At 47.1% G+C, this 12,930-nt stretch overlaps 1 protein-coding gene across 1 annotated transcript in view; it reads left to right on the top strand.

The window, feature by feature from the left end:
* The first annotated feature begins 1,701 nt into the window (after window positions 1-1,701).
* Window positions 1,702-12,930, top strand: part of LOC107292170 (microsomal triglyceride transfer protein large subunit) — a 30,978-nt gene continuing 19,749 nt past the window's right edge. Inside the window, exons 1-6 of the mRNA XM_029285100.1 lie at window positions 1,702-1,768; window positions 4,560-4,747; window positions 6,735-6,863; window positions 7,381-7,488; window positions 8,317-8,331; window positions 11,075-11,305. Of these exons, the coding sequence (XP_029140933.1) occupies window positions 1,702-1,768; window positions 4,560-4,747; window positions 6,735-6,863; window positions 7,381-7,488; window positions 8,317-8,331; window positions 11,075-11,305 (738 nt within the window). The remainder of the gene's footprint in view (window positions 1,769-4,559; window positions 4,748-6,734; window positions 6,864-7,380; window positions 7,489-8,316; window positions 8,332-11,074; window positions 11,306-12,930) is intronic.

Here is a 12,930-nt window from a genome sequence, read left to right as displayed (position 1 = left end):
GCTGGGAAGGTTGCAAATGGTGATCGCATGACCCTGGGACAGTGCAACTGTCATAAATGCATACATTTGTTGCTAAGTTGCCCATATTTTGACCCTGTGACCGTGGGGTTGCTGCAATGGTTGTAAGTCTGAGGAATGATCATAAGTCACTGTTTCAGTGCTGTTGTAACATCAAACGGTCGCTAAATGAATGGTTGTAAGTTGAGGACTATCTGTATTTTAAATAATATTTTTAAAAACCAAAACAATTAAACATCAATTCTATCTGGGTACCTAAGACTGAAACATTTTGCACAAGTCTAACAAAGAGATTTATTTTTTCTTTATAAATTTGATTGGGAAGCAAAAGCTAATCTTACTCCGGCAAATTAATGTGATTAAAAGAACCAGCTATTACCTCAGAAAGGTGTGTAAACAACCAGAAGGAATCTGGGAGCACCTTTTCCCCAAAAATACATTTGCTTATGCTTTTTAATAAATTTGTTAGAAAAAGTGGTACTACACTCAGATAATTTGCCCTCGTAGACAAACACAACTTTCCTCTGGTAAAGTGTGTAAACACGCTACACAAAACCCCGAACTCTGCATTGTGCTGCCTCAAATTTATTTCTCCCAAATAAAGTAATTTGGAGAAGGAGGAAGAACCAGCATCAGCCAGCATAACTGACCACAGATAGTCCTTGACTTACAACCGTTGGTTTAGTGACTGTTCAAAGGTACAACACTGAAAAAAGTGACATGACCGTTTTTCACACCACTGTGGTAACATCCTCACTGGTCACGTGATTAACGTTCAGGCGCTAGACAACTGTCACATTCACATGGGGTCACCATTTGTAACCTTTCCAGCTGGCTTCTGACAAAATCAATGGGGAAAGTCAAATTCACTTAATGACTGCATGATTCACTTAAAGAACTACAGCGATTTGATTAACAATTGGGGCAAAACAAAAATCGTAAATGGGGCAAAACTCACAAACACTTGTTATCAAGAGATATTTTGGCTTAATCATGGTCTACCTTTATGGAGGATACATGTCCTGGGAAAATCATATGTTGTTCTTCCCTGGCTTAAAAAAAAAATGCTTGCAGGAGATTTAATGAAATGTATTGGGCTGGGCTGGTGGGATGGCATCTTCTCCCTGAAAGCATTTGTTGCAAAAATCCCTTTTTTAAAATTCTAGTGGGAGGCACAGGGAGTTTTCCCCGTGTACACCAGGGAAAGAGAGGCCTCCTTTTACAGCTTACAAAGTTTCTATGTCAATTCCCCTCTCGAGACAAGAGAAGGGGATGAAAGCAGGAGAGAGGGGGGAACAGTCTGCAATGGTTGTGCAAGGAATAAAAAGGGCCCATTCAGGAGAGAGGCTGATTGACACAGTTTCTAAGAGAGCCCAAATCACTTTGTTTCAAACCTATCTTGATTTGAAGCTCTCTCTCTCCCTCTCCCTCTCTCTCTCTCTCTCTCTCTCTCTCCGATACTTCAGGTTTTTCTTTTTTCGTTTGAGTGGCTATGAGCTATTAATAATTTGCTCTTCCTTGTGATGTGTAACTTGGGGATAGGAAGCAAGACTGGGCTGTGCCCACATGATATGTGACTCTCAGCTCGGCTGAGTCTCTTTTGAAAGGACAACCTCACTGCCCTCCTCCCGCCTGGATTCTCTCCCCATTGGTGTGCTCAATTTTGCACCCGCAAAACACACCATGAAGTTGCAGGCAGCTTCCCGGTACACTTGGTGGCTTTTCTTTTTCTTAGCTGCTACAGCAGAAGGTAAGAGACAGAGCGTTGTTATTTTAGGGCACAAGAGGAAATTGGACATCATGGGAAATTATTGTCACTTTTTTAACCCCCAACCCCTGATGCCAGCCACTCTCTGTAATGTAAGATCTAAAAAAAAGGATGTTTCTGATTTCACATCCCTGGATTAAAAGCTTTGCCTCTGAATAGTGCTGCAAATTCTGAGCATGTGTTGCTTTCTGTGACTATTATTTTTGATACTTCAAAAACGCTTGATTTGCTGTGGACATTGCATAGAATTGAAAAACCTAAACCCCCAATTGAAATGCTAATTAACAACTGAGAGCATTGAAAAGGTAGGCTTCACAGAAATTATAAATACCTAATTGCATCATTGCATAATAAAGCTAAATGTTTAATTTATTAAGGGGACCCTGAGACTGAAACGTATTGTTTGGTCTCAACCAATGTTGAAAAATAAAACTGAAGTGGCCAAATCAAATTAAAGGATTTCTAATGATCACAAATGTCACCTAAAGCGTTAAGCTATGCTGTGCAACCCCCTACATGCCTTCTTACCAGACCTGAATTCATTGGCACTTATTATAGTTTAAAAATGTACTTTTTACTATAAATAAAAAATAAAAGTGTGTATATATATATGTGTGTGTGTATGTGTGTGTGTGTGTGTGTATCAACACAGCTGCCTAACGTGCAAACAGCCCAGGTTCGAATCTCAGAAGGGTAGGGCTGGCTGATGAGAGCTAATTAGCTTGAAATAGCAGAACAATAATGGAATGGCTTCCCTTCAGAAGTTGTGGATGCATCACCGGAGGCTTTTAAGAAGAGACTGGACAGCCACTTGTCTGAAATGGTATAGGGCAGAAATGTCAAACACAAGGCTCGGGGACCGGATGCAGCCCGTGAAGTGGTTTCATGTGGCCCGCGAAACCATCCTGGAAACAGTGAGGGAACGGCCCCCTCTGCCTTGGTCCTGGCCCAGGCTGGCCGGGAGCCAATGTACAATTTTGTGGTGGCCATCTATGCTGAAACGCATTCAGTCTTAGCTCCACAAGGCCATCTTAGCTCCACAAGCCCCTGCCACATCGGCCCTGCCCCCTGGGTGCATGCTGGGGAGGTGTCACCCTTTGTGAGAAATGAAGAAATGCACCATCGCCTAGAATTGGCCAGCAAATGGCCCTCGCCTACTTCACCTATCCGGCTTGATGGGCTCCAGGGAAGGGGTTTCGGCAGGCAGCGGGGCGCTCTCCTCACAGCGCCAAGAGCTGAGCCGGGTGGCGCGAATCTGATGAGAAATGCAATGCTGCCTAGCCCCCAGTCTGCCCAGTTTCAGCAGGCAGCAAGGTGCAAAGCTGACGAGCTGTGCACCGCCTGGGTCAACCTTGGCGCTGTGAGGAGAGCACCCCGCTGCCTGCCGAGACCGGGCAGGCTAGGGGCTGGGCAGCATTGTGCAGGTAATGTTGACTCTCACGCTGCTCATGGCATCCCCTCTCCCAGAGCCCACCAAGCCAGATATGTGAAGTAGGTGAGGGCCATGTGCTGGCTACTTCCAGGTGATGGTGCATTTCTTCATTCCTCACGAAAGGCGACACCTCCCCAGCTGCGTTTCTTGCCTGTTTTTCTCCCTCCCTCATCTCAAATATGTTCCCACCACTCTGTACTTAGGAAGGAAAGAAGGAAGGAAAGAAGGGGAGGGAGGGTCTGAGGGAACCCCTGCCTTAGTCCTGCCCTGCTGCCCTTTCACCATCCCCTTGCCCCTCCTCCTGGCCTATCCTGGGGGTCTCTCATCCTATTGCTAAGGAAGCTTTGGATACAAAGCCGGGTCTATTCCCATGGAGAGGGAATGGGCCTCCCTCTGACTTTGCCCTCGTACCCATCATGAGCAACCTGGCAGCCTTGAGGAGGAGATAAATGCAGCTGGGCACCCCCTTGGGGAAGTGGGGCTGGGCTTCGTGCAGCGGATGCTCGAGAGCCATGCTGGGCATTTGACCTCTGCTGCCCAAGGCTCCGGGCAGTCCGTGCCACCATCCAGCTCCCCCCCCCACATGGCCTGAGAGGAACAGTGAGGCTCATCCAGTGGACCATGCCTTGGCGCTTGCCCTAGTCCCACCCCCTTCTGCCAGAGACCCTCAGATCTGTCCCATTCCTGCCCAGGCCCCCACAGGCACCCTTGACACGAACGATGTAGAGCTGGTTATGCCTACCCAATAGGCCACGCCCACCCAGTAGGCCACACCCACCCTGGCCACACCCACCCAGCCCCCCAAGGGCAACCGCAATGCTGATGCGGCCCTCAATGAAATTGAGTTTGAACACCCCTGACTTAAGAGGCACTTAAGAGTTGTTTCTTTCTGTATCTGTGTTACTTTCTCCTAAAACTAAACAGTCATTGATGGTAATTAGGGAAGCCATTGCATTCAGCGTGGGTTTCACAGTAAAATGTTGATACATAGTTTCTGAAGTAACACAAAACTAGGTTACAGGAGACTTCAGCCATTCTTCCAACAAGCTATGTTGCTTAGTACATCATGTTAAATTGTGTATGTTGCGTTTTAATGCCATAATGCTTGCTCATGGGTTAGCTTTTGCGTGAAGCCAATCATTTCCAGCTTTTTCAATACACGTATGATTAAGAGAAAATATGGCTTACTAAAATTAGTGAATCCAGCTAACCAGTTTTTTCTCATGTATCAATGACTCAATGACTCAAAGATCATATATCATTGATAGTATCAATGACTCAATATCTTATTTAAAAGCTTCCAAGTTACATCAACATGGGACTCTTTTTCTTTTTTTTCAGGAAACTTGAAAACACCTTCTTTCGGCTCAGGAATTCTCTATCAGTACCGATACTCACTAGACAGCCAACTAAGTTTCCTATCCAGGCCAACATTGCAAAGAAGCAAACTCCAGGCAGAAGCTGTGGTTGATGTGAATCTCTTGTGGAGCAACACCGACAATGCAGGCGAACAACTGCTCCAAATCCAAGTTAGTTCTGCTTTTCTGCTTTCTTGGTTTTCAGCTTCTGTGGAAGATATGGCCATTCTATAGATCAGGGGTCTTCAAACGTGGCCCTTTTATGACTTGTGGACTTCAACTCCCAGATTTCCTCAGCCAGGCATGCTGGCTGAGGAATTCTGTGAGTTGAAGTCCACAAGTCATAAAAGGGCCAAATTTGAAGACCCCTGCTATAGACCCTTCGACTTTATTTAACTCTACTCAGATGATACATTCCTTCCTGTCAGCGCTAGTCTTCTGAAGAGCTATTTGCCAAAAAAGCAAGACTTAGCTTTTATTTATTAAAATGTTAAGCCACGTTTTATTAATTTGTAAGTAACTCAAGGCAGCAAATATACATATTACTCCCCCCTCCTGCTATTTGCCCCACAATAACAATCCAGTGAGGTGGGTTGGTCTAAGAGAGAGTGACTGGCTGAAAGTCACCCAACTGGCTTTCATGCCTAAGGTCGGACTAGACCGCACAGTCTCCTGGTTTCCAGGTCAGCATCTTGATGTAAACCAGTGTTTCTCAACCTTGACAATTTTAAGGCATGTGGACTTCAATTCCCAGAATTCCACAGTCAGCATTGCTGGCTGTGGAATTCTGGGAGTTGAAGTCCACATGCCTTAAAATTGTCAAGGTTGAGAAACACTGAGGTAAACTAATTATGTATAAGGCAAGTCTAATCATTTATAAAAGCAAGTGTAATAATAAAATTCTTCTCAATGGAACAGTGGTGACACACCGTCACAATGACACAGTATTTAGAACTGATGAAAAAGTGGAGAAAGAAATGAGAACACCATCCTGTTCTCATTTATCTGGCTGTCATTATTGCAAGATGGGCACTGTTGGATCGTTCTCCACAGCAGCATTCCATCTTGCTTCTGATTGAACCATTTGTGGCCTAACATTTATTTATTTATTTAGCATATAGCGTCAGGGAAATCTACACATGCTAGACCAGTGGTTCTCAACCTTTTTAATGCTGCGACCCCCAACCAGTCGTAAGTCGAGGACTAAACCGGTCGTAAGTCGAAGACTAAACCGGTCGTAAGTCGAGGACTACCCAACCGGTTGTAAGTCGAGGACTTTCCCTGCCCGGGAGCACCACGCATGCGTGGTTCCGCCCCCTGCGCCGGCCGAGGCGTAGCTGGCAAGCGGCAGAGACGGAGCAGGTCGACCACCAGCTGGCCCAGCTCAAGGGAGGTAAGGCACCCGCTGGAAAAGGGGGAAAAATGGCGGACAGCCTTGCTTGGTGACCCCCGTGAAATGGTCGATCGACCCCAAATGGGGTCGCGACCCATAGGTTGAGAACCGCTGTGCTAGACACACAATGCAATCCTGACAGCCTAGAATGCTAGTTCATGCTGTTCAGCGCTTGCGTGCCTATCCTTGGTGCACTGCGGGCGGGCAAACAACTTTACACCAGCTAGCTAGTGGCGTTCGTGTTGCTGGCTCTTCTGGGCTCCCCTGCCATTCTCACCTCACCTCGCCTCATGTCACGATGCCTCGTGTTCAGCCAGGTCCAGTGCCAGCTTCTGCTACCCACACATACAAACACAGCTAGGTTTTTCCCACCAAAATGGTACCCGTTAACCTACTTGCAATATTGCATGCTTTCAAGCTGCTGGGTGGGCAGCTGGAGTGATGGGAGCTCACTCCATCTCACAGAGCTGGACTCAAACCATTGGAGTGTGGACCGTTTCTGGCCAGCAGTTCCAGCATCATTAAGCCTCTGTGCCACCACTTTGCCTATTTGTGGCCTAATTCTACACTACATCTAAGACTAAATACAACTATAATTTGAACATCTGCCTTTTTCCTTCTTCTCTTTTTCCTTTTAAAATCTGATCTACCTCCTTGCTCGAAACTGTATTCTTGTATACTGCTTTATGACACAGTTTTCACCTCTTAATGCACATTGTTGATTTGAAGTGTCCCGATTTTATTCTACCCATTTGGGGGACTTAGCTCCATGACTTAGGCATCAATCAAGATTTGGAAAAGAAGGATCAGACTAGCAAAGGCCATTCCGTAAAAGGCTCACTGAACGCTACCGAAGTCCAGCAACCATTTTTCCTCCATTGGAATCAGGGAAAGGTATGTAAATATTTCTCTGCCTACAAACTGCGGATGGCTCCTTTTCATTCAGACTTGGTTACATGCTGTTTTCCCTTCAGCTTTGTGTTCAAGCATATTTTTCCGGGCATCCACCCTTGACTGCACATTGAGGTCTTAGCTTTCAACACACAAAAATGTTACGGTGGTTAGTAAGAGGGCACTCCTTTTTTCAGATGGACGAGCATTGTTTTTTTTTATCGGAGTAAGATTGATCTCAATAGGCAGCTCCTGGATTCTGCTACTACCAAATGCATCAATTGCTTCATATTCTCATCCCATCTTCCCCAATCAGTTGCCCTGCAGTTGAATTGAGATGATGGGTCCTGAAATTCCCACCTAACCCCTCTAACGCAGGGAGGGAGCAGAAAGAGGGAGGGAATGACCACAGTGAATTGAGAAAGCCTCTTTCTGTCATGCATCTCCTGTGCACTTTGTTATTCTTTCCCAAGCTTTACAAGCTGACCTTTCCCTGTAAAAACTGACCTTCATCTTGCAGGTTGAAGCTTTCTATGTAGCCAAAGAAGAGAACCCTTTAATTTTGGAATTGAAGCGAGGTCTTCTCAGCCTTCTCCAGTTTCAGACCCATTCTGGAACAGTGACTGAGGTACAATATAAGGCAGGGGTGTCAAACTCAATTTCATTGAGGGCCGCATCAGCATTGCGGTTGCCCTCGGGGGGGGCGGGGGTATGTGTGGCCAGGGTGGGTGTGGCCTACTGGGTGGGCGTGGATAGAGTGGGTGTGGCCTACTGGGTGGGCATGGCCAGCTCTACATCTTTCGCGTCAAGGGTGCCTGTGGGGGCCTGGGCAGGAGTGGGACAGATCTGAGGGTCCCTGGTGGAAGGGGGTTGGGACCCGGGCAAGCGCCAAGGCATGGTCCATTTCTTCATTCCTCACAAAGGGTGACACCTCCCCAGCATGCACCCAGGGGGCGGGGCCGACGCAGCAGGGGCTGGTTCCTCGCTATTTCCTTGTGGAGCTAAGACTGAATGCGTTTCAGCATAAATGGCCACCACAAAATTGTACATTGGCTCCCGGCCGGCCTTGGCCAGGGCCAAGGCAGCGCGGGCCGTTCCCTCACTGTTTCCAGGATAGCTTTGCGAGCCACATGAAACCACTTCGCGGGCTGCATCTGACCTTGTGTTTGACATGTCTGATATAAGGTTTCACTGAACTGTATAGCATCTGCAATTCTGACATCTGTCTAAAAAATGGTAGTCCTCAACTTACGACCGTAATGGAGCTTGCCCATTACAATCGTAAGTCATAATGGTCATAAAGCAGGTCACCCACATGACTGGCCCGATTTTATGACCTTTGTTACAGCAGTCATTANTTCTCTCCCCATTGGTGTGCTCAATTTTGCACCCGCAAAACACACCATGAAGTTGCAGGCAGCTTCCCGGTACACTTGGTGGCTTTTCTTTTTCTTAGCTGCTACAGCAGAAGGTAAGAGACAGAGCGTTGTTATTTTAGGGCACAAGAGGAAATTGGACATCATGGGAAATTATTGTCACTTTTTTAACCCCCAACCCTTGATGCCAGCCACTCTCTGTAATGTAAGATCTAAAAAAAAGGATGTTTCTGATTTCACATCCCTGGATTAAAAGCTTTGCCTCTGAATAGTGCTGCAAATTCTGAGCATGTGTTGCTTTCTGTGACTATTATTTTTGATACTTCAAAAATGGTTGATTTGCTGTGGACATTGCATAGAATTGAAAAACCTAAACCCCCAATTGAAATGCTAATTAACAACTGAGAGCATTGAAAAGGTAGGCTTCACAGAAATTATAAATACCTAATTGCATCATTGCATAATAAAGCTAAATGTTTAATTTATTAAGGGGACCCTGAGACTGAAACGTATTGTTTGGTCTCAACCAATGTTGAAAAATAAAACTGAAGAGGCCAAATCAAATTAAAGGATTTCTAATGATCACAAATGTCACCTAAAGCGTTAAGCTATGCTGTGCAACCCCCTACATGCCTTCTTACCAGACCTGAATTCATTGGCACTTATTATAGTTTAAAAATGTACTTTTTACTATAAATAAAAAATAAAAGTGTATATATATATGTGTGTGTGTGTATATGTGTGTGTGTGTGTTTGTATCAACACAGCTGCCTAACGTGCAAACAGGCCAGGTTCGAATCTCAGAAGGGTAGGGCTGGCTGATGAGAGCTAATTAGCTTGAAATAGCAGAACAATAATGAAATGGCTTCCCTTCAGAAGTTGTGGATGCATCACTGGAGGCTTTTAAGAAGAGACTGGACAGCCACTTGTCTGAAATGGTATAGAGCAGAAATGTCAAACACAAGGCCCGGGGGCCGGATGCAGCCCGCAAATGGTTTCATGTGGCCCGCGAAGCCATCCTGGAAACAGTGAGGGAACGGCCCTTTCTGCCTTGGCCCTGGCCCAGGCTGGCCGGGAGCCAATGTATAATTTTGTGGTGGCCATCTATGCTGAAACGCATTCAGTCTTAGCTCCACAAGGCCATCTGGAAACAGCGAGGAACAAGCCCCTGCCGCATTGGCCCTGCCCCCTGGGTGCATGCTGGAGAGGTGTCACCCTTTGTGAGGAATGAAGAAATGGACCATCGCCTAGAAGTGGCCAGCAAATGGCCCTCGCCTACTTCACCTATCCGGCTTGATGGGCTCCAGGGAAGGGGTTTCGGCAGGCAGCGGGGCGCTCTCCTCACAGCGCCAAGAGCTGAGCCAGGTGGCGCGAATCTGATGAGAAATGCAATGCTGTCTAGCCCCCAGCCTGCCCAGTTTCAGCAGGCAGCAAGGTGCAAAGCTTGACCGCCCGGGTCAACCTCGGCGCTGTGAGGAGAGCACCCCACTGCCTGCCGAGACCGGGCAGGCTAGGGGCTGGGCGGCATTATGCAGGTAATGTTGACTCTCACGCTGCTCATGGCATCCCCTCCCCCAGAGCCCACCAAGCCAGATATGTGAAGTAGGTGAGGGCCATGTGCTGGCTACTTCCAGGTGATGGTGCATTTCTTCATTCCTCACAAAGGGTGACACCTCCCCAGCTTCGTTTCTTGCCTGTTTTTCTCCCTCCCTCATCTCAAATATTTTCCCACCACTCTGTACTTAGGAAGGAAAGAAGGAAGGAAAGAAGGAGAGGGAGGGTCTGAGGGAACCCCTGCCTTTGTCCTGCCCTGCTGCCCTTTCACCATCCCCTTGCCCCCTCCTCCTGGCCTATCCTGGGGGTCTCCCATCCTATTGCTAAGGAAGCTTTGGATACAAAGCCGGGTCTCCACCCATGGAGAGGGAATGGCCCTCCCTCTGACTTTGCCCTCGTACCCATCGAGAGCAACCTGGCTAAGGAGAGCAAGCACAGCAGCAGCAGCCTTGAGGAAGAGATAAGTGCAGCTGGGCACCCCCTTGGGGAAGTGGGGCTGGGCTTGGTGCCACAGGTGCTTGAGGGCCAGGCTGGACATTTGACCTCTGCTGCCCAAAGCTCTGGGCAGTCCGTGCCACCATCCAGCCCCCCACCCGCCCACATGGCCTGAGAGGAACAGTGAGGCTCATCCAGTGGACCATGCCTTGGCACTTGCCCTAGTCCCACCCCTTTCTGCCAGAGACCCTCAGATCTGTCCCACTCCTGCCCAGGTCCCCACAGGCACCCTTGACGCGAACGATGTAGAGCTGGCTATGCCTACCCAGTAGGCCACGCCCACCCAGTAGGCCGCACCCACCCTGGCCACATCCACCCGGCCCCCCAAGGGCAACCGCAATGCTGATGTGGCCCTCAATGAAATTGAGTTTGAACACCCCTGACTTAGAGGCACTTAAGAGTTGTTTCTTTCTGTATCTGTGTTACTTTCTCCTAAAACTAAATAGCCATTGCATTCAGCATGGGTTTCACAGTAAAATGTTGATACATAGTTTCTGAAGTAACACAAAACTAGGTTACAGGAGACTTCAGCCATTCTTCCAACAAGCTATGTTGCTTAGTACATCATGTTAAATTGTGTATGTTGCGTTTTAATGCCATAATGCTTGCTCATGGGTTAGCTTTTGCGTGAAGCCAATCATTTCCAGCTTGTTCAATAAACGTATGATTAAGAGAAAACATGGCTTACTAAAATTAGTGAATCCAGCTAACCAGTTTTTTCTCATGTATCAATGACTCAATGATCATATATCATTGATAGTATCAATGACTCAATATCTTATTTAAAAGCTTCCAAGTTACATCAGCATGGGACTCTTTTTTTTTTCCCCAGGAAACTTGAAAACACCTTCTTTCGGCTCAGGAATTCTCTATCAGTACCGATACTCACTAGACAGCCAACTAAGTTTCCTATCCAGGCCAACATTGCAAAGAAGCAAACTCCAGGCAGAAGCTGTGGTTGATGTGAATCTCTTGTGGAGCAACACCGACAATGCAGGCGAACAACTGCTCCAAATCCAAGTTAGTTCTGCTTTTCTGCTTTCTTGGTTTTCAGCTTCTGTGGAAGATATGGCCGTTCTATAGATCAGGGGTCTTCAAACGTGGCCCTTTTATGACTTGTGGACTTCAACTCCCAGAATTCCTCAGCCAGGCACGCTGGCTGAGGAATTCTGGGAGTTGAAGTCCACAAGTCATAAAAGGGCCAAGTTTGAAGACCCCTGCTATAGACCCTTCGACTTTATTTAACTCTACTCAGATGATGCATTCCTTCCTATCAGCGCTAGTCTTCTGAAGAACTATTTGCCAAATAAGCAAGACTTAGTTTTTATTTATTAAAATGTTAAGCCATGTTTTATTACTTTGTAAGTAACTCAAGGCAGCAAATATACATATTACTCCCCCCTCCTGCTATTTGCCCCACAATAACAATCCAGTGAGGTGGGTTGGTCTAAGAGAGAGTGAGTGGCTGAAAGTCACCCAACTGGCTTTCATGCCAAAGGTCGGACTAGACCCCACAGTCTCCTGGTTTCCAGGTCAGCATCTTGATGTAAACCAGTGTTTCTCAACCTTGACAATTTTAAGGCATGTGGACTTCAACTCCCAGAATTCCACAGCCAGCAATGCTGGCTGTGGAACTCTGGGAGTTGAAGTCCACATGCCTTAAAATTGTCAAGGTTGAGAAACACTGATTGTAAACTAATTATGTATAAGGCAAGTCTAATCATTTATAAAAGTAAGTATAATAATAAAATTCTTCTCAATGGAACAGCAGTGACACACCGTCACAATGACACAGTATTTAGAACTGATGAAAAAGTGGAGAAAGAAATGAGAACACCATCCTGTTCTCATTTATCTGGCTGTCATTATTGCAAGATGAGCACTGTTGGATCGTTCTCCACACCAGCATCCCATCTTGCTTCTGATTGAACCATTTGTGGCCTAACATTTATTTATTTATTTAGCATATATAGTGTCAGGGAAATCTACACATGCTAGACACACAATGCAATCCTGACAGCCTAGAATGCTAGTTCATGCTGTTCAGCGCTTGCGTGCCTATCCTTGGTGCACCGCGGGCGGGCAAACAACTTTACACCAGCTAGCTAGTGGCGTTCGTGTTGCTGGCTCTTCTGGGCTCCCCTGCCATTCTCACCTCACCTCGCCTCGTGTCACGATGCCTCGTGTTCAGCCAGGTCCAGTGCCAGCTTCTGCTACCCACACATACAAACACAGCTAGGTTTTTCCCACCAAAATGGTACCCGTTAACCTACTTGCAATATTGCAGTGGTTCTCAACCTTTTTAATGCCGCGACCCCAACCGGTCGTAAGTCGAGGACTAAACCGGTCGTATGTCGAGGACTAAACCGGTCGTAAGTCGAGGACTAAACCGGTCGTAAGTCGAGGACTACCCAAGCGGTCGTAAGTCGAGGACTTTCCCTGCCCAGGAGCGCCGCGCATGTGTGGTTCCGCCCCCTGCGCCGGCCGAGGCGTAGCTGGCAAGCGGCAGAGACGGAGCAGGCCGACCACCAGCTGGCCCAGCCCAAGGGAGGTAAGGCACCCGCCGGAAAAGGGGAAAAAAATGGCGGACAAAAAAAATGGCGGACAGCCTTGCTTGGCGACCCCCGTGAAATGGTCGATCGACC

The sequence above is a fragment of the Protobothrops mucrosquamatus genome, unplaced genomic scaffold (genome assembly GCF_001527695.2).
Source record: "Protobothrops mucrosquamatus isolate PMUCROS unplaced genomic scaffold, P.Mucros_1.0 scaffold1282, whole genome shotgun sequence".
Taxonomy (NCBI): domain Eukaryota; kingdom Metazoa; phylum Chordata; class Lepidosauria; order Squamata; family Viperidae; genus Protobothrops; species Protobothrops mucrosquamatus.
Note: the sequence above shows the minus strand (reverse complement) of the source record. Positions and strands in the feature narration are given on the sequence as shown.